This window comes from Drosophila albomicans, chromosome X (genome assembly GCF_009650485.2).
Source record: "Drosophila albomicans strain 15112-1751.03 chromosome X, ASM965048v2, whole genome shotgun sequence".
Taxonomy (NCBI): Eukaryota; Metazoa; Arthropoda; class Insecta; order Diptera; family Drosophilidae; genus Drosophila; species Drosophila albomicans.
The window spans coordinates 29926729-29948900 of NC_047627.2; the positions used below are offsets into that span (position 1 = coordinate 29926729).

Consider the following 22172-nt stretch of genomic DNA (forward strand, 5'->3'; position numbering starts at 1 on the left):
GATTAACTAACGCAAAGATTACAATATAAAACCAAAACTCACTTAATGGCCTCAATATTAATTGCAGTTAAGTGAAGTTTTCTGTGCTTTCTTTTTAGACAGCATATTTTTGACTTTGAGATACCCTGTAATTTGGCTTTAAGTAAACAATAAAATAAAAAAAAAATTACTAACTAACGCAAAGATTACAATATACAACCAAAACTCACTTAACGGCCTCAATTATGAATTGCAGTTAAGTGAATTAACTTCAATTTGTAATGTTTTATGTACTCTCCCTGTAGGCTCTGTATTGTTATGATTGTGAAATGTGGTTTGAAAAATGATGACATAAAAATCAGTGTTGCCACTAAGTGCAACAGCGTGGCCGTTATGTGAGATAGTGGTAAAAGCACTTTCACAACTGTCCGACAGGCAAATTTTGATTGTTTCTCGAACTTGGCAAAATTGCACAACACGGAAAACACGACATGCGCTTGCATGTCACGACATGCATCCCGGCTGGCCATCGCTATGGCATCCGATGCGATCAGTTTGCTATCGATTCTGATGCCCACTAATGTATTTATTGGCATTGATTTACTCGAACGCCCTGCCCCAGGGGCCACTGCTGCCACAAGTATTTATGGACGGCATTAAGTAAATGCCAGTTGCTAGTAAAATGCAAAATAATATGCAAAACGTAAATTGTAATAAATTATTGTTTAGCACAAAATTAACACGAAATATAACACAACATAGTTTTATCTCGTTTCGCATTATCAATTAACACAAACGCTGTCTGCGTTGTGTTGACAATTTCAAGTGAAAATGCGAAATGTCACAAGTTGTTGTTGTTGTCGGGCGGGGAAAAACCTAAGAATTATAAATTAAATACATTTTACACTCAATGAAATTAGAATTTACGTTAGCGCCTAAAAGTATGCCACACTTTTTGACTCTATGGAAATTTAACGAATGAGGCGCAGTAGCCGAGACACAGCTTGCACGCACTTAGTCGAGACACGCACCCGCAGCTGTTGCAACGACAATTAAACGCGTTTCGCTTTTTAACAGTCGAGCTGAGCTGCTGTTAACAGCAAACTGTTATCGATAAAATGGTGCAGCAACACAATTGTGATCAAAATTGTTGTAATTTTCAAATTTCTATGTTAGAATTTAAAAAGAAAATACTAATTTATATTTGAATTGTATACTCAAATGTTAGCAAATGTTTGCTTTGACAATCAAGGCAGCAGTAAAGTTACTCAACGAGCTGCGCAAGTCCCAAAAACGTAGCCGAGACATAGTTTGCGCACACTTAGCCGAGACACGCACCCGCAGCTGTTGCTCACTCAGTGCTTTGCATTTAACAGCTGCTGTTAACAGCAATCGTTAGAGCTGTTATCGATAAACACATCCTGCGGACAATATTTGTGACAAAACAGTTTTGTTTTTTTTTTCAGTTTAAATTTCTCATTTCTTAAAAAAAAGCAATTAATTCATTTTTGAAAAGTATTTTCGAATGCTAACGAAATAATTTGGCAGCAATAAACGTACTTAAAAAGCTGCGCAAGTCTCAAATAGCTTGCGGTATATTTTGGTATATTGTCTTTACGTTAAATAGGATATTTTCAAAATGGAAGCAGCGGTCACGCTGCTTGGCAACATTCCCACTGAAAAGCCGAAGACGACGGCAGCAGGATCGGTCGGTATTAAGTTTTGTGAATTAAATTTCTTGAATTAAACACTCATACACACACTTAAGCTTAAGTGCAAATATTAGTTGTTGTTGTTGTTGTTGTGTTGTTGTTTTTTTTTTTTTTGGCTGCAGCTGACAGTGACAAATTAAAGTGAAGCCAACTTAAAGTGCGAATTTTTAATGAATTGTCTTATTTTTTTTTGGCAATATTTTTGCATTAATTGTTGAATATGCAAATGTGTGAGTGTGTGTGTACCGAGTGATTGTGTGTGTGTGTGTGTGTGAAGTGTGTAGTTGTAGTTGTGCTGCTGTTGGCAACGCCAACGCATAATTAAATTCAAGTGAAAAATCAATACGAGTGTATACCGTTAGGTATAACGGTAGTTAGTATTTTGTGCATTGCGCACACAGCTGCGTGCGTGCGTGTGTATGTGTGTGTGTGTGTTGGTGTGTGCGTGTATATTTTGTTCAAATTGAAAGAAAAGAATACAAAAAAAAAAAAAGCAACAACTCGACAAAAACTCTTGCTTAGCTTTGTGTGCGTGTGTGTGTGGGTGTGTGGTATTTGCTGTTGCCAAGCAAACGCATTTGCCAGCCACTCCCCCCTTCCCACCCACCTGCCATCACTCCTACTCTGCCCACCACATGCAACTCGTGCCAACTCGTTCTTACAGTTATCCATTATCCGCTTCCTTCTTTTGTTGTTGCTGTTTTCCGTCTTGCTTTTTGTGCTCTTCTTTTTAGGTCACAGCCAGCAACAACAACAACAGCAACGAGAAGAAGAAGAGCAGTCGGGATTCGATTTATACGCCTTCATCACCGTCATCATCTCTCTCTGCTCTTCTGCTGCTGCTGCATTTGTGCATTTGCTGCTGCCGGTCACACACAGGCACACACACACACATATATATAGATGCAGTGTGTATGTATTGGTGGCAGCATGCTCAACACTTACGCAACGCTGGCGACATCTGACGGCGACATTAGTCAACACTAAGCCAGCAACGGGGAAAAAAAGTTTCACACCAACAACAACAACAAAAGCAACAGTAGAAGGAGCGTAAGAGAAGGACAGACGAAGTAGTGGAGAAAGAAGCGGAACGGAGCGGAGCAGGAAGAGAAGTGTAGAAAAACAAACAAAAAAAAATAACTAGGCACAAGTTATTATGGCAACCAACACGAGCATCTCGTCGGCGACGCCATCGCTGGCCACAACGCCGGCAACAACGCCCACAGCAATGACAACAGCAGCGACGACAGCCAAGCGACTTGGCTACACATCGCCAGCCGTGTCCTCATTGTCAGCTGCCTCTGCCTCTGCCTCGGCTGCGTCGGCGTCGGCAGCATCGGCGACCACAGCATCGGTCATCTGCGAGGAGGTCTTTGACGAAGCCTGCCTCCCATCATCCGAGGGTGAGTCGAGAGTCCCCCCCTCTCTCCCCATTCACCCCCGAAGAAGTCGCCCTAGTTACTATTTTTTTGTGTTTCTTATTTGCAAAACCCAAGTCGAACTTTTAATTACAAAATTTCAATTTCATACTCATTAAAATGCAAAAAATATGAAAATAACAAATAAGTCCAAAAAGTTGTACGTAATATAAAAATTACAGGAAAAATGTTTATGTGATTTCTTATTATACAAAATGTATACATTTTTATTATATTTTAACTTACGTAGTTTTAAAAATTAATTAAATATATTTTTGGTTTCTTGTCATCCTAAGAATGTCTACATTTTCATTTTAATTTTAACTTCTGTTGTGTTATTTTTAATATTTTATGTTGTAGAAATGACAAAATTAAAATTTTTATTGTAAACTTTCAAATAAGTTTGAAATATAAAAAAATTCCAATTTTATGTTTTTTTTTTATATTTTGTAACACTTATTATGTTCTTTAAACGCGAAAATTATAAAATCATGGAATTTTATTTAATTTTTAATTATAGTTGTAATATTTATGTTGCAAATTTAATTTGTATACATTTTTATTTTAATTTTAACTTCTGTAGTGTTATTTGTAATATTTTATTTTGTACAAATTACAAATTTTAAAATTTTTATTGTAAATTCCAAATAAGTTTGAAATATAAAAAAAAATATATTTTTTTGTAACACTTATTATGTTCTTTAAACGAGAAAATTATAAAATCATTTAATTTTATTTAATTTTTAATTATATTTGTAATATTTTATGTTGTAAATTTAACTGCAAAATTGATAAAAAAAAAAAAACTCTAAAACTTTAATTTTTATTGTAAACATTCAAATAAGTTCGAAATATAAATAAATTATATTTCTCGTAAAACTTAATAAAAAGCATAAATAGTATTATTTTTTTGTAATATTCTTACAATATTATATTATAAAATCATGGAATTTTATTTAATTTTATTAAACTTGTATATTTATTTATATTTGAAAAATTGTATGTTGTAGATTAAAATGAAAAGCAGATTAAAAAATGGCATTTAATATTTAAATTTTATTGTAAACTTCCAAATAAGTACCGATATATAAAAAAAAAAATTCCACGTCTCGTTAAAGATTATTAATAGTTTTTTTTTTAAATATATATTTTTTTAACACTTATTACGTTCTTTATTTGTAAAATCATGAAATTTTAATTTATTTAAAAAAGTTATTTTATTTAATTTTTTTATTTTTCAATAAAAATTGTAATCATTATAATTTTTGCATCTTATTTTTTGTTGGTCAAGCTAAGAGAAAATGATATCGATGTCATGCGGTTGTCACAATCTTAAATCAACGCTCTTAATGTCCTCTTGTCAAACTAAATCCGTCACCTTTTTCAATTTTATGCAGAATGTCATTATTGAAATGCGTCATAAAGTTGCACAAGCTGTCTGTCACTGACAGTTAAAGACTTGCCAACAGACAGACAGACAGACAGTCAATCCACGCTATGACGCATGACCCTTCAATGGACGTTTTATGCAAAACTTTGTTGGTGTCATTTTGCAGCTCAAACGATTTCCAATAAGTTATGCAGGCAAAAGTTTGCAATTGGTTTCGGTTGAGTGTGTTTAGAGATAGAGCCAACATATAGAAAAAAGCTACAGTCGACTGTGATCGACTGCAGGATACTGATTTTCTGATCAAAATATACCAAATGAATATGCCAACAAATGCTGAAATATGCCAAAGTAGTAGTAGTAAATTAATATACCGAACAAATATTGAAATATTCCGACATACCAAAAAAAAAAAAAAATACACAAATATACCAAATGTTAATATCACATATCGATATAGCACATTATACATTATATAATAAATTAATATACCAAAAATAATACTAAAGTGTACCAAAGGCAACCTTTATACTAAATGAATATACCGAACAAATATTTGGTATATCGACACAGTACATTAATATATCAAAAACATACTAAATGCTACATTTGGTATATCGATATAGTATTTCTTAAATATATCTTTTACAATTTTTATCTAATGGCAGCAAAAATTTAGGGAATCATAGATACCGTAAACTTGATCAGCGTGCAAACGTCGAAAATATATCACCTATCATTTCTGAGATGTAAGGGTTCAGACGAATCGGCCTATAACGTCTCATCTGTTGACGCTGATAAAGAATATATATACTTTATAGGGTCGGAGACACCTGTTTCTCTGCCTGAAAAAAGTTATAATACCCTTTTTCTGCCCTTTGGGGTAGCGGGTATAAAAAATGGTTCTGAAAACCCATTGGCGGTGGAAACAAAAACCACAATAATTACACAAGAATGTTTCTGAGTCTTTCGATGACGAAATTTTGTGAAATGTCATCACCTTTTCCGAGTATGAGACTATCTATAACTCGAAGAGGTCGTAAAAGAGAAAAGTAAGGTAGTTGCTTTGCTTCAGAATGCAATTTGCAACATATTCCGAAGCATTCACTTAAGATTGCATGATATGTCAAACCGCAGTCCTAACCGCAGCCATAAAATCTTCTTTATGCAGCAAACTATCAATCAACTATAATTTCTATCCTTGACCTTTCCTTGAATCGAATGAGATAGTTTTTCTTCCGTCCGAGATTTATTCTTCTTCAGCAATTTTCACTGTATGAGAGCTTAATGTGATTAGTTTGTTGACTAGAAACGAAATGCGATTACATGATACTGTATATACAATAATTATACACCACCGCTGTATATTTAATTATGAAGTATGTTATATTGTTTGCTGGTAGTCTGGGGCGTATTTCTCAGTCCTTGGGGTTTGTTATTTAATGCGTTTAACGTTGTCCTTCAAGCGCGTTCGTTTTTAATGGGTCAACCTGCAATGCTTTGTGTAGCCAACAACAACAACAAAATGGGGGTTGTTGTTGTTTCCCTCCCTGCTTTGTGGCTTTGTTTTTGTTTCCCCTTTTCGGTTTAGGGTTTGGTTTCAGTTTTGGGGTTGGAGATGGAGGACACCAACAGCTGTTTCGGGGCTGGAACTTTATACTATAGAGAGAGAGACGGAGAAAGAGCGAGAGAGAGGGGAAACAACAGAACTGCTCGAGCTTGTGAAACATTCGGTGACTGTTGTTGACATGAATTTTGGCTTTCATTGTTACCACAGTTGGAATATTGCAAGTTGTCAGGACCTGACTGGACCTGCGCCTAACCAAAATTGTCTCGTCTCAAACGTGAGTGTGCCCTTAAAATAACAAATAACACCCCGTTGTGAAGTGCGTGAGCTACAACGCAATTCAAAGATGGAACGCTTATTAAATACCCTACAATACGCTTATCCTAAACGTGGATTTCATAAAACTAACAAATAAGAAAACTACAGTCGAGTGCAATTTTCTGTGCGATTATAAAAGTCAAACAGTGCGGTATTAATTGCAAAATATACCAAATTAATATACCGCAAAAATACTAATATACATAATGCTATATGTGGTATATTGATATATTACCCGCTACTCATTTTGAATAGAAACAAAACATTGCGGTATTAATTTCAGAATATATCAAGTTAATATACTAAAAATATACCAAATGCATAAAAATTATAGAGTGCACAATAGACCACATTGTCAGCCAAATCAATTAATACTTCAAATATACCAAACGCTATATTTGCTATATTATATTTTGTATATAAATATACCAAATTGTCAACGAAAGCAACTAAGGCCCCGTAGTAATAGATATTTTTTACCCAACAATACTTTCGTAAAAATTACTACGACACAACAAAGTTGTACAGGTTATTCAGGAGTTGAGTCGATATAAATGATTTAATATAGCAAATTTAAGCTTAAAATATAAATATAAGCTACAAACAAAAAGAAAACTAAAAAAAAAAAAAGATTTTACAAAAAGACACTTGTTGATAAATCCTACTGACTAATGGGAATTACTAAACTGCTTTCATAAAATCCAAATCAATGCTGATTATTTCCAAGATTAAGCTTATAATATTATTTTGTTAAATAAGACATTTCAATTAAGTGAATTTCGTTTCTTAATAAAACCGAAATGAAAGAGGTTTTCTTTTCTGAAATGCAACCTAATAATTCTAATCGATACCTTTACAGAGTATTCATCGATTGAGAGCTCTGTTACATAGTTGACATGCGGTTGTGCATACCCAACTAATTAACAGGGTATAAGCTAATCTTTTCGTGTAGTGCTTTTGCTCATTACCTCTATTCGTTATGTTTCTAAAGTATTCATCGATTGAATACTCTGTTACATAGTTGACTTACGGTTGTGCATACCCAATATGCGACTAATTAACAGGGTATTTAGCAAAACTTTTTGTGGTGCTTTTGCTCGTTGCCAGTGGAAACGCACAAACTGACCGCTGGCTCAAGTCTGCTCTTGTTGTGTGGCGTCGACTGTAGTGTCAAGTCGTTGGCGCCGTTCAGTGGTTACAGTGGGTCAAACAAAGAGAAAGAGACAGAGAGAGAGAGCGAGAGCGAGGGAAGAAGGGAAAGGAGTAAGCTGAAATCGATAAGCGTAATGCAAAATGCAGGCCACGTCAACAACGAAGAAGAACAAGAAGAAGACGTTCTTAGCCCGGCTTTTGCTTTGCTTTTGCCCACAATTTGATGTGTTTGCACAACCAAATGGAATTTTTAAGCATTTTCAGTTTCAATCTCAGAGTGCAGCTTAAGCTTCCATTGAGATTTTGCGATTTGCGATGCAAGATTTGAAGCTTTGTTTGCGCCCTCCTCAATTTCAATGAATAGCGCGACGCTCCATTGAAAGCAAGGAAAATCTCTTTCACTTTTATTCCTTTTTTTCTCATTTGTTTTTGTTGTGTGTGTTTAACAAGGATTTCCTTTCACTGCGCTGCATTGACGTCAGGCACACGCTTTGACACAGTTTGTAGTGCTTTCATTTGAGTTAATTGCTATTATAAATATTATGTCAGCTAACTGGGCCAGTTCAGTTCAGCACACGAAACAAATAAACCCAAGGCACAGTCTTTAGGATTTTCACAAAGAATTGCAAACAGTGCTCAATAAGTGTGGATAGATTAAATAGATTAGGAGCAAGAGATTTATACAAAAAATATACTGAAACGAGTTTCAAAATTCAGTATTTTTTATTGAAATTTTGATAATAGTTTTATAGCAACCCAATTTTGTTTTATATGCCAAATCAAATAAATAAAAAACGATTTAAATTAAAGTCAAACTCTTCCTCAAATTGAAATATAATTCTCTCATCGGTTTAACGATATTCAATTCAAATCTTTATAAATAAACTCTTCTAGAAACACTTTATTGCAATCAATTTCCGCAACCTTAAATAAAACTCATTCAAAAATGAACAAAATAACAAGTGAAACTAACCTTTAATTTCTTGACTTTGACTTCATTGAAAATATTACCTTTAACGCTTATTAAAAGACCAGAAGAAAGTAAAATTAACAAACAAAAAAAAAAAAAAGAGTTTAATTTCTACATTTTTTGTTTCGAATAAACTTTAAAAATGCAAACGAATAAAGCTAGCACATTTTAAAATAAATTTGTTCCGGCTTGCAGAACAAATGTACCGCAAAAATACTTAAAATATACCATATTTGATTAAAATACAAAGTGAAATCAACTCAGTTTACATTTAAATCAATTTTCTATGCTAATTTCTATTTGAAACTGGAAAAAATGTAACAAGTAAGAAAGGTGCACTCGAGTGTGCTCGACTATGAGATACCCGGTATTAATTTTAAAATATACCACCAAAATACTAAAAGTATACCAAAAGCATTATTTGGTATATTGATATAGTACTACATTAAAAATATATCACTGAGTGCTAAATATATTAGATTGTCAAGCAAAGCAACTAATACTACAAATATACCAAATGATATATTTGGTATATTGATATAGTACTACATTCAAAATATACAGTAGAGTGCAATATATACTATAGAGTGCAAAATATACCATAGAGTTCAAAATATACCAGACAAATCAAATAAAACCCGTACTTCAAACTTTTCCTGAATGCACAAAGTTTTAATACCCTTCTATAAAAATAAAAAGTGAAATCAAGTCAGCTTTAATTTAATTTTATAAATTTCCCATCACAAACTTGGCATTTTCACTGAAAATGTCAATACAAAATAGATTTTATTTATAACACTGCTAAAAGTTGAATTATTTTTTGCATATTGCAGAGATCAACGATTATGCGACGCTGATTGGCATTGAGCCCGGCAAGGAGACACATTTGCTATACCTGGCCAAGGAAGGTCTTATGGCCGCCCTGCCGCCTGAGTGGAAGATTTGGTGAGTCCTCCACAAAAAGCTAAATGCAAAGCACAAACTAAGTGAAGGAATTCTCTTCTAGCTACTCGGAGGAGAAGAGCGGACATTACTATCACAATACGCGGACAAAGCAATCGCAGTGGGATCATCCGCTGGACGCCGTCTATCGTGATCTCGTCGAGCAGACGCGACAAAAGCTCGCCACCGGAGGCAGCGTCGGAGCAGCGACTCCCATCATTGATAACTCGGATGATGTGTCGCAGTTGGACTCGGGAATACGCAGCATGCAGGGCACCGACGAGTTGCTCGACGACATGAGTTCACCCCTCAACAATGGCAGCAGTCAGAATCAGCATCAACAGCAGCAACAGCAACCGCAACAACCACAGCAATTGAAAGCGAGCGGAGCAAATAGTTTTCCCGGTCCAAGCGGATTTAGCGGCGGTGTCAGTCGCTTTTTGGAGTCGCGCAGCAAGAACTTTGGTCCCATCTTTCAGCCGGTGAAGAACACACGCTTTGAGGTGGCCAAAACGAATTCACAAATCAGTCTGGCCATGAAATTCGGCGGACAATCTGCCGCATCTGCGGGTGGAGAAACATCAGGAGCGGGGACAGCAACGCAACGTTCAGGCGGAGCATTTCAATTGTCCGGCACCGGGGCCATGTTCCTCAAGTCGCGACGTCACCTCGAACAGCAGCAACAGCCACAAACTGTTGTCCCGACAACCTCAGCGGCAGCGACTGCAACTCCGCCTCCCATTGAGCTGGGCAGCACACCGGGCGTCAAGGGAATTCTACGCGACTCTAGTTTAACGGATATGCGGCGACGTTTCGATCGCGAACGCGATCGCGATGAGGATGCTGTGATTGTGGTGGGTGCCAGTGGCGGTGGAGAGGATAAGAAGAGCGTGCGGTTCAATCTGGAGGACACGATACGCTTGCGCAGCTCACCCGAGGAGGAGGACAACAACAGTCTGCGCAAACTCAACCAAAGTCCCGAGTTGTCCATCAACTCTGAAGACGAGGGTGGCGATGAATCCGAACGCGATGCTGACAACGATGACGAGGAGGAAGAAGAGGAGGAGGAGGAAGACGATGACGATGACGTCTGGGACGAGGATGTGATTGATCCCGATGCCATGGAGGGCATGTGCAGTCTAAATCCCTTCATCAGTGATGCCAACAAATCCATACGCATCATCAATCTGCCCAAGGCACAAACCATACAGATGCTAAAATCCGCACAGAGCTCCGTTCCCGAACTGGAACCCGTCAAGCTAAGCGAGTCCAGTGGCGGCGGCGGCGGTGGGGCGACGACAACAGCGAGCAGTTACCTCGACAAGCTGAAGGAAAGCGCCGCTGTCAAGCCGCTGTACGAAGACACCGACTCGGATTCGAAGGGCAGCTCGGTGCGCAGTTTCATCATCAACAAATCGGAACAGGAATCGCTGCACTCGTCGACGACCCCCGCGGGCAACAATCCCTTCGATCTCGACGAGCTGGGACGCAAGCACAGTCACGAACTGGAGCAACTTCAACGCAAGTCCGCACAATCCGCGGCTCAGCTGGCGACCGATAAACTCGGTCTGCGGTCCCTGAAGATGGCCAGCAAGTTGGTGGGACTGCTGAAGCAGAAGGACAACAACAGCCAGTCGTCTGCAAGCGGCGAGGGAGTGTTGAACGAGGCCGCAGCGCTGCAGCAGCTGCAACAGGATATGGAGCACATTAAACGCGAGCACGAGACGCGTCTGAAGAGTCTACGGCACGAGTACGATTTGCGCCTGACCTCACATCAGCATCAGCTCGAGGAGGCCTTTGAACTGCAGTTGGAGGAATATCGCTCACAGCTGGAACATCAGCTGCAGGCGAAGCGCGCTCAGGTCGTCAGCGAGCACAAGGCACGCATGGCAACGCTGCAGTCGAATCACGCGGAGCTGTTGCACGAACTCGAACGGGATTTGCGCAGCGAACAGGAAATATTGCGACGCGAACATGCCGCAAAGTTGACGCAAATGCGCGACAAGCTCGCCCACGAACTGGAGCTGGAGAAGCAACGATTGCGGGACACCGGGGAGGAGCGATTGTACGAGAAGGTGCGCTGCGAGAAGCGGCTGCTTGAGGACAAATACCGTTGCCTCAAGGAGAAGTATGTGCGCCTGAAGACCGACGTCAAGTTGTCGCTGGAGCGACGCAGTCGTCGCCGCGAGGCGCAGGCGTTGCAACAGCACAATAGCACGCATCATCATGGGACACATCACGGCCATCACAACAATCACACCAATACGAATACGACAACGGGTTCCGAGACGGAACGTTCGATCTCGCAGAAACCCTCGATCGGCAACAGCGAGAATCGTTCGCTTAGCTACTCGGAGCAAGCGACCGCCGCCGGTGGCCTAAGTCCCGCAACGACCGGCGGCAGTCAGGGTGCAGCGGCCAAGGTGAAGCCACCGGTGCCCCCGAAGACGCATCTAAGTAAGCCTGGGATTGCCAGCAAGTACATTAAGACACTGCAGCTGCAGGACGATACGAACACCTCGTTGAGTCAATCGGACACAACGATCTCCAACAATTACAGCAAGGGACGGTATTTGGCTGCGATGGCCACACCGACGGCGACACCAACGCCCTCGGCATCGGCGGTGGTGTTGAGCGATAATGGGAATTCCGATTCCGAGGCGGTGGCTCTGCAGCAGCAGGAGAACAACAACAACAATAACAATAAATCGTTGTCGGTGATGCAGCCCCGGAAGAAACTCTTTTCGCGCACCAAATCCGCGTCGACCTCACGTCTCAATTCGGACAATTCGAACAACTACGGCAAGCAGCAGCAGCAGCAATCACAGCAACAGCAGCTGATGGAGCAACGTCCCTGCACACCGGTGGAGAATTTGCGACATCAGTTGCAGAAACTCGAGGATCTAGAGGATCAGTTTCCCGAGCATACGCTCGACACCACCTATCATCTCCGTTATCCCTTCACGGACATTTCCAATGAACATGCAGCGGTCGTGGGTTCGGTGGTCGGTTCCGAGCTGGAGTTCTTCAAGCATCGCATACACCTGGAACGCGATTCGGTGAGGCGAGCCAAGGAATCGTTGCGCACACAACGCACCAACTTTCGGGCACGTCAGCGTGAGATTAAGCAACGCCACAAGACAATTGCGTTGGCAGCACCGCGTCACTCGCTCGATCAACTGATACAGGAGGAAAAGGAGCTCACCGAAATGGAGGTGAATTTGCATCGAACACGCGCGTTGCTCGGTGAGAAGGTGATCCGATTGCGACACCTGGAGCAGAGTTTGTTGCGCATCTACGAGAAGGAGAAACCAACGCTAGAGCAAGAGCCCAAGGACGATGCGACCACATTGAGTGATCTCTCGTCGCACTCGAGTTCCGGTTTTAGCAGCACGGACTTTGCCAGCGGTGCCGATTTGCACAAGCGCAAGGAATACTTTCAGCAGGAGTCAAACGAATGCATACAAAATCTCGAGATACTGAATGCCGAGATACGTGAAATACTCGACATACTCAGTCAAAAGCAACAGCACCAACACCAACACCAGACAGCCTCACATCAGGCATTGTCCACGCTGAACATGGGCATGTCCATGCCCCCGATGATATCCCCGAATGAGCTCAGCTGGTCGCACATGCTGAGCCAACAGCACCAGCAGCAGCAGCAATCATCGTCAGCTGTCGCTGCAATGCCAACGCTTCAGAGCAGCAGCTCGACACACAGTCTCAGCGGTGCCACAACTCAACAAACCCAGGCAGCTGCTGTGGCAGCAGCAGCGGCGGCAGCTGCAGCTGCGGTCCATGCCCCACAATCGATACCCACGCTCGCCGATCGCCTTGAGACGTATCGCCAATTGGCCGCCGGCCGCATGCACAGCTCGATGGGCGGCGCCATTCTGGCGGCCAACACAATTGTCTCCCAGAGTCCTCGGGCGGTCAACTACACCACAAGTCTGGTGGAACGGACTCGGGATTTACGCAACTGGTTGCGTCAGGCGAAGACCGAGCATGAACTCCTCACCGGCATGGGGATGCAGCATGGCCTGGCGATGCACTCGGCCAGCGGGGCGGGTGGGATCAGTGGCATTGGTGCCGCAATCGGTGGCAACTCCTCCGGAGGCTCTTCGGCTAGCGGTGGCGGAGGCGGAGGCGGTGCCACCGCTTCGGTTGTTGTCCCAGCCACGGGAACAGCCACAGGAACAGGAACAACAGCCGGAGCAGCAGCGGTTGCAACTGCGGCAGCCGCACAAACTAATTTGTAAGAGAAGCATATTCCCCCTATCTTTATATATACGTTACGTTTCTATTTCTAGTCAAGACTATGTTAGGACTTTTAGTTGTTAATTGCTGTGTATATATAAAACGCCTTTTTGCCTCTTTGCCTTTTGGTTGCAAACACACGATTTAACGATTTAACTTAAACAACCTGAGCTACTTTGGGAGTTATAAACTTGTTTTCCCCCCTCACTCCCAACAAATAATAATTTACTCGTTATAAATCGAAAGAAAACTCTCGTATTGAATAATTTAACTAAGTAAATTAACTCAAAGTTAATCTGACTGTCATAGTTAATTAACAAAAAAAAAAAACAAAACAAGTGAATGAAAACAATCCACAGGCTACTAAATAATTAACGTAATTATTACATTTTTATTAATTGTTGCAAATGTTTGAAGCGTGCAAATGTTTAGACTACAATTCATAAAGAAATGCTAATTCCGTAAAAGGAACTGACACAAATACCCTTGCTTTCTCACTTTCAAATACATCTAAATATAAAGTGCATTAACTGTGCCAAGTTTCAGCTGAATCTATTGAGAAGAAGCCGAGTTACATTAGGCTAGTCGACATCTTTACATCGAAAACAGAACATTGAAATTCTCAAACTTCATCAACTGATCTATATGATTACAACATATCTTATAGCACACCTCATGAGACACAACTCTACCAAATTTCAGTTGATTACCTTTAGTAAAAGTCCAGTTTCCATAGGCTAGACTGCAAGGGTATATATATGCCACTCATCAAATAATATTAATGATATTATGATTTCTCAATGTGACTCGTAACTACAAAAAAAAAAAAATGCACAACTAACTATAATAAGATATATAAGACGCTAATCAAATGTAATTCGTATTATCCGATATCAGAAACGAGAAAACGAAATCAAATACTACAAATACGTAAGAGAAAGCAACATTGTTTTCTTCAGAATCTCCAATCTATAGTTCTATCAACGATATTACACTTAGCAAAATATCTCAAATTTGAGCGAAGCTCGGAAACAAAAAACCAACTTTACACTTCTCGAAACTATTTTCGATGTCTCTAAAGTGAGTTTTTATCGCCGTGCAACGTTTGAAAAATCTCGATTATATAATAAACGAAAAATAAGCAGAAAAGTTACAGAATACATAATAATATTATTGAATGTTTAAATGTTTTATCTTATAGATATAAACCAGAGAACAAGTTTGAATAAAAAAAAAAAAAACAAAAACAGAAAAGAGAGATAGACAGAGAGAACAGAGTGGAAGGGAGATGGCAAATCTCAAGCACAAATATTGCAGGAAATATTATTGTTGAAAGGTTGTTTTACTTAGGCATGGATGAAACAAATCAAATATGATATCGATAAAGCAAAATAATACTTATACAATTTAGCTAAACGAAGATACTCTAAACAATTAGACGAGATACACACACACATACGTATTCTTCCCTCCCTCCCTCCCCCCCTTCCACTATTCTCCTACTTAACCAAAAACAAGCTATCGATATATCGAAATTAGCTAATGTTTTTTCTAAATATTTTTATGATAGACCATCCACAGATACAGCAGATAATACTCGATACTTTTTCTACTATTTTCTATGGCATTTCTAGAGTATTACATCTTAGAAACTTGACACTATTTCAGTTCCTGACCATACTCACACACATACCATACATCTAGATATCGTAGAAGGTTAAGTCTGAATCTGAATTACCGACAGTTGTGCCCCCCATCATCAGTGAAAGTATCAGAGAGAAACAAAGATGATAGCGAGAAAGAAAGAAGGAAAGAGAAAAAAGTGTGCCCATATATGCCATATATAAATATATAGATATACGATTGCATCCGATTATTATCGATCGATTATCGATTACCGTTTATAATATATATGTACTTATGTATATGTGATGTTGTGATATTTGACTCTAGCGATATAAGGCTTATGTTCCATTGATTTCAGCTTTTACTTCCGTCCTGAGTTTGTTTCGAGTTTCTGTTTCCCCCAAAATCCCCAATGAAATAAAAAGACGGCGTCAATTGGTTTTCCTAGATACCATACATACAAATATATTCATGTGATAGTTACACGAAAATTGAGAAAAACTTACGACTTTAACTTTAACAACATTGCGAGTTCAGTTTGTTAGATAAGTATTACCCGATATTAATATATATATATATATAGTATATAGTATGAAATATCGATTATGATTCGAGTGAATTATGTTTGAAATGCACCGCTAAAAATCATACAACAACAATCTATGTATATCAAGTAATACTTATCGTGAATCGATAGCACAATTTACAATTAGTTGCCCACGATTCCCGTATCCCCGGTGAAAATTGTAATACTACTTATAATGAATAATGGATGGATAATGAGAATATTGAAATTTGAAAAATTGTTGTTTCGGTTTTTTGTCGATAATTGAGTACAAAAAAAAGTAAAATGTATTTTGGCCTAAAGCAAAAATCAAATGAGAAATTCTATGAATAATGCATTAAACTATCTGAAATATAAATGTGAACAAATTATTATATTGATTGATTATATATATATACACACAGTTACATACATATGTGCATATATATATTATATGTATGTGGTTTGTGCAAACTATCGATAGCTTTTTGCTACATTCTCTCGTAAACACTTTCAACTATCGTTAGTACTATCGATAGTTTGCCTCAATCCCAATATATAGAATACGATATGCGAACAGCCTTATAAAGCAGACGACGCGCGGTCACAGAGAAAGCGAAGTGATCGACACATTAGAACAGAGAGAGAGAGAGCAACATCTTGGCCAGTGAATGGATCTAATGAATTTTGCTTGAGAAAACAAAAACACACACACACACACAAAAAAAAAACAAGATAAACGAGATTCCCATAAACCAAATAGAACGAAAAATAAATAAAACAACAATTAATGAAAACAAACTAAATAATTAGCACGAAATTTAACATGAATTAGTAAAGAATGGCAAATAAAGCTAAATAATACAATTATATTCACGTGTCTTTCATTTCTATCTTAAGACTTTTTAGCAAATCAATTTGAATGGGAATTCTTTTCTTCGATACATTGAAAAAAATAAAATAAAAATATAATAAAATTAAAAAGCGACTTACTGAAAAAAAACAACACATCTTGCAAACGTTTCGCTCATTGCATATAACATAATTGTAGCATATTTTCAGGAACCACATAGAAGACGCTTCATCGTAATCTAAAAAAAAGTGTAAAAGAGAAAATATATTAAAAAACATTTCTGAAATAGAAAGTCGTCTATTATCAAGGTTAAGTTCAAGGTGGAAAACCCGGTATTAAAACATTTTAACTGCATTGCAACAAATGAGGTTTTTTCAAGACTGCATTTTCATCATTGCTTCGAGTGTTAAGCCCCCCTCGTAAGCTGCGTAAAAAATGCGCCCTCTGTGGGTGAGAAACGTAAGTGCAAGGTCAATTGTTTTGTCATAGCTATAGCTCTACCTATCGGCGTATCTATCTATCTACCATCGGTAGTCTGTTATTTATGTTCGTTTTCAGACTACTCTTTACAACCTTGCAAAGAGTTTATCGGTTGTCTTCAGCAAGCTTAAAAATCAGAGTTTGTTAATGGAAAAGTATTTAACATTTACATTATATTTATAAATTTAAAAACAAATTTACTTTTTATGTTTTTTATATTTTATTTCCAACATTTGATAAAATATTATAAATTTGCAGAAACTAGTACAATATTAAAAATCATCGTTGAACAAATAAATAATATTTTGATATAATGAAAAATGCTTATTAAATATAATACATTTTTAGATCTGATGATATTTGATATTCTGATATTTCGCAGTCTAAGAAAGGGTATTCAGTCGTTATCAACAGCGAGTTAATTGCACGTTTCAGCTTTTTAGTCTGTTTTTTATGGCCATTTGCTTGCCAATATTCTTGTCAATTCGATAATGAGCGTATGTGTGTGTGTGTGTGTGTGGGCCATGGGGACACCCAGGGGCATGCATTTGGCATGCTAACGTTGCTGGTTGCCAAACACACAAAAAGCTGTCGAAGAATCGCAGAGGAGCTGAAACATTCGCCATTCGTTGATTACCCGCGCTCATAAGAGCACAACCCTCGTTGTGTTCTGATTTACCGTTACGCAAAGCAAACGCAGCAACAACAACCAATAACAATAACAAGAACAGCAGCGAAAAGGTTTTATCAATAATTCTTAAGCATGAATTACAATTACCTTTCCCCGCCCGCGCTTCAACACGAAGAAACTAACGAAGCGCAGCAAAATCAACAACAGCAGCAGCAGCAGTTGTCAAACAGCAGCAGCCGAGTGTGCAGTCGGTCGGCTTCGCCTTGTCGCCGCGGTCGCGAACGTGAGCGCGCCAATTCGCTGACGCCGACGCAGCAGGAATCGATTCCTCCGCTGACGTCGACGCCGACGCAGGACTCGATTTCGCCACTGCCGCTGCGTAAGCGTCCACCCCCCAGACCAACAACAACGTCGCAGCAGCAGCTCAACGAGATCTTTCGCCCGCGCTGCAATACAGATCCGAGTCGCAGCCCAAATCACAACGGTAAAAAGCCGACAGTGACACGAAGTGTGTTGGGCTCGCTCTTGCGCCAAACACTCAAGGTGACTTCGGCATCGGTGGGCTTCAGTGCCAGCGAGGAACGGTAAGCTTTATTTGGTTGATCAAAGCTGTACATATGTGAAGCTTTTAAGTCGCTTGTGCATGTGTGTTTGATGAACTTATGTATGATCAAAGCAAAACCCAGAGTTGACCTCATTTCTCAACGTTGCGCTCTAGTTTCCTCCCTCTGCGCCCCAGCCCCCTTTTTCTGCTGGGTCATGGCATTAAAATTTGCATGTAATTGTTATTGTTGAAATATTTTGTTGTTGGTATTTATTTAACATTTGCAATTACATTGCATTTCGTTTAGTTTTTGTTTTGTTTATCTACATTTTTGGCGCTGTTTGAACATTTCCTCACCCCCTCTTCTCCAACGATTCGTTGCCAATTAATTTATTGCATGTGCTTTTCGTTTTGTTTTCGTTTGCACAATAAACAAATGCATACAAATACACACGCACACACACACAGTGAAAAGCATGTGATTGGTTGCGGCTGACAGCCGATAGATGGCAGTGCCGCAAACTTACATCAGCTGCTAATGAGCTTGACCTTTTGCGTCTTTGCATTTTTGCTTTTCTCACTCACCAATTGGCAATTGACGCCGCCACCACGGCGTTAGAGATGAGCGCACGCTGTGAGAGATCGCTTGAGTCACGCGAATCACGCGAGCAAAAATAAACAATTACATACAATGCGTGTGTGTATGTATCTATGTATGTATGTGTGGATACGTGTGTACATGCGATTAGCAGCAAGTCTGTTAATTTAGTTTTGTTGCCAAGTCATCTGCAGTCATTAATTAAAAGCACTAGAATATAATTAATGTAAAACCTAGTGGGGGGGACGACGTCGACGACAACACACGATAGTCGGTGACATCACGTGTGCATCTCACAGCCGCGCCCACAACACACGGCATCCAACAACAACTACAACTTGACTGACACACACACACATGCATACATACTCTGAACAGCATAGACAAGCTGCTCCTGACCTCCTACATAATCGCTCACACATGCATGTGTTTGCTTGTAGGTGTGTGCATGCGCAGATTGCGGTAAAAGAAAACAAGCCTTGCTCCTCTCACGAAGAGAGAGAGTATGCGACAAAATGCCGGCCACCAAAGCAGCATCTGAGCGCGGCTCACTAATACTTGCATACAGACATCTGACGCCTGCAACAACACACACACTTATATGTACACGGTATATGTATGTATAAAATTTCTATTTGCATATTCTGCTCTCCAACATGCATTGCTGACGCTCTTCACACAGCACCATGGGGTGTTTTGCTTGGTCACTCGCTCTCTTTCTTTGCAAAATCTACTTTTATGGACTCGCCATTTTATAAATGGGGGTTCGCCTTCCATAAGCTGTGTGTAACAGTAAAAATACCAATTGGACTTACCAGCAAAAGCGTTTGCGAATGTTTGCGTGTACCACTGTACCAGTGTTTTTTCGAGGGTTGCTTGCAAGCTTACACATCTGGCGCCCACTGTAGTGGGTTCGTTCTGTTCTCCCGCACAACACACACACACAGACACTAAATTCACCACCACCCAGCGCAGCAGCTGCGACGTCGCTGCAGGCTCACGACGCTACTTGCTGCTGCCTGGTGCTGCTGCTGCTGTGAATGTCATAATGCCTCACATAGACAGAGAAGCAGAAACAGAAGCAAAAGCAGAAGTGTAGCAAGCACACACACACACATACAAAAGAGCACCAAGCAGCAGCGGCTTTATTTTCACATTTTATTTGTGTAGTGAACTCGACGGCGCGTTGTTGTTAACGAAACTTACGGCATTCGAATATTATATTCGCGAAATTTATATTTCGATTATTATCCCGAAACACAATAAAATCGAATTTGGTTTTTTTTTTCCGTGCGCGCCATTTAAGCTAAACACGCAATTCCGACCGCTGCGTTCTGTCCACTGTCTGTCTTCTTCATAGTCGCGCGTCCCATTTGCCATTTTTTTTTCTCTTGTGGTGTGGTCGCCTAGCGTGTGTGTAAGAAGAAGAAAAATAACTGTAGCGACAAAAGGAAAGGCAAAACGAAAAGTTAAAGCGCACGCACAGCAATCTAAACACAACAACAATTCACAAAAAGTGCAAAAAGTGTTTGGAAAACTTGTATCAAACGCAACAGCATGTAAAACTATTTCGAAAATTTGGCAAAAATCTGTGTGCGAATGCGAAATCAAGGTGAGCAGCACTCCACCCCACCTCCCCCCTCACCAACATCCTCCGCCTACTCACCTCATCTACTCCACCTTCTTCACCTTCAACATTCACTCTCACTCTCTTTGACTCTTTCTCTCAGCGGAGGACGCGCGCGTGTATTTGATATGTACATATGTGCGTGTGTCGGCTTTTGGGCAAAGTGATGAGAGGAAGTAGAAGAGCTGAATCTTGTTGTTGTTTGTTTATTATATTGCCTAATGTGGGCTGCTGCTGCTTGCAGTTTACCTCTGCTTTGTTTTGCCATGCCCAGTCCACCACACACACACACACACAAACTCGCACATATTTATACGCATACAGGGGGCTTCCTTCTGATTGTGTAATTGTGAATTATGAAAGTGCAAAGCACAAAGCGCAACCTTTAGCTTTGTACCTGGCTGTGTCAAGGTTCGCACAGTGGAACCACACTACGTGAAAAGTGTTCTTAGATCGTTTTCATTGTTATTTCATAATTAATTTAATTTTTGAAAAATTTAAATTTCAGGGCTATTTTATTTTTTAAAGCGATAAGCGATAATATAAGTTTTTTTACATAACTTTATATATATTCAAAAATAAATTTGCTAGCTTATTATATATAATAATATAATATAATATTTAATATATATTTATATGATTTATATTTGTGCTACTAATGTAGTATTTATATAAAATTCCCTTTACATTATAAAATTGATGACTTTCGATTAGACAATGTTTATTTTCTTAAAATTCAAGTGTTTCTAATTGTCATCTGCTTTCCACAGATTAACACAACTTGCCACAACTGGTTCGCTAGGCGACAATGCGAAGCGGAAGCACTCGAGGTGAGTCTATAATTGATATGATAATATCAAGCAATAATAGTTATCGTAATCGTCATCATTATCATCATAATCATCAACATCAGTTACCATACACTTAATGGGCAGATGTTTAAGGTGTGCGTCGAAACAATTACACCAATAACAATCTATAATAATAATGGGACGACAAAAGTGTTTTTATATAAACATTCTGCTGAATTAGAGATTTAGTCTCTTCTTCTTGCGAGTGTACTCCAGGGTTCAGAAAGTCGTTATATGTATGTACTATACAAACTGATTATTTGATACGCCTGCCTAGGTCATCAGATTGAGAATTGGGCTCAATGAACGACTTGAACGACTTTGGAATGAAAACAATAATAGCAAATCACTTAATCACACTTCTGCCACATTTCTTCACTGAGTACATCGTCCACGCAATCTTCCACGTATCGCCCCCGAAAATACAAAAGTGGATTATACATACATAATATATGTAACATGAATCTTTCCATCTTACTACACGCAAGCAGAGTATTAGACCCCCGCTATCATAGCGATGGACGTGCCTTTGCTATATATAGATCAGGCATATATAGCATGCCGATTTGCCTGCGTCAATTCCAATCCCAGAGCCAAAGAGCGAGTTCATTTTGATTAGAAAACTCTTTCGTCATCAAAATTGTCTTGTCTTCTTCTTATTATTAATATACCCTAGATGAGAGTATCTCTATTATTCACACTTAATATTTTCG

At 39.3% G+C, this 22172-nt stretch overlaps 2 protein-coding genes and 1 long non-coding RNA gene across 4 annotated transcripts in view; 2 read left to right on the forward strand and 1 right to left on the reverse strand.

Moving 5' to 3' along the window:
* The window catches only part of LOC117578310 (uncharacterized), a 56601-nt gene extending 36273 nt beyond the window's left edge, over positions 1-20328 (reverse strand). Inside the window, exons 1-2 of the long non-coding RNA XR_004573369.2 lie at positions 19797-20328; positions 16869-16966 (exon numbers count right to left, since the gene is read on the reverse strand). This is a non-coding gene — a long non-coding RNA (uncharacterized LOC117578310). The remainder of the gene's footprint in view (positions 1-16868; positions 16967-19796) is intronic.
* On the forward strand, positions 1598-14043 carry LOC117578300 (kinesin-related protein 4). Its single transcript, XM_034263745.2, has 4 exons — positions 1598-1687; positions 2426-3094; positions 9337-9448; positions 9510-14043. The coding sequence occupies exons 2-4, from the start codon at positions 2848-2850 to the stop codon at positions 13705-13707; spliced, it is 4557 nt and encodes a 1518-aa protein (XP_034119636.1). The 5' UTR covers positions 1598-1687; positions 2426-2847; the 3' UTR covers positions 13708-14043.
* The window catches only part of LOC117578303 (GRAM domain-containing protein 2B-like), a 50783-nt gene continuing 46567 nt past the window's right edge, over positions 17957-22172 (forward strand). For both annotated transcript variants that reach the window (XM_034263751.2, XM_034263752.2), the window contains exons 1-2: positions 17957-18423; positions 21379-21438. In XM_034263751.2, the coding sequence (XP_034119642.1) occupies positions 17972-18423; positions 21379-21438 (512 nt within the window). In that variant the 5' untranslated portion in view covers positions 17957-17971. The remainder of the gene's footprint in view (positions 18424-21378; positions 21439-22172) is intronic.

What these genes read in the sequence shown, in the direction of transcription:
- LOC117578300 (XM_034263745.2), top strand. Translation starts at nt 2,848, where the DNA reads ATGGCAACCAACACGAGCATCTCGTCGGCGACGCCATCGCTGGCCACA. An exon ending in CTGCCTCCCATCATCCGAGG is followed by an intron (nt 3,095 to 9,336) that starts GTGAGTCGAGAG and finishes TGCATATTGCAG; the next exon opens with AGATCAACGATTATGCGACG. An exon ending in CCGCCTGAGTGGAAGATTTG is followed by an intron (nt 9,449 to 9,509) that starts GTGAGTCCTCCA and finishes ATTCTCTTCTAG; the next exon opens with CTACTCGGAGGAGAAGAGCG.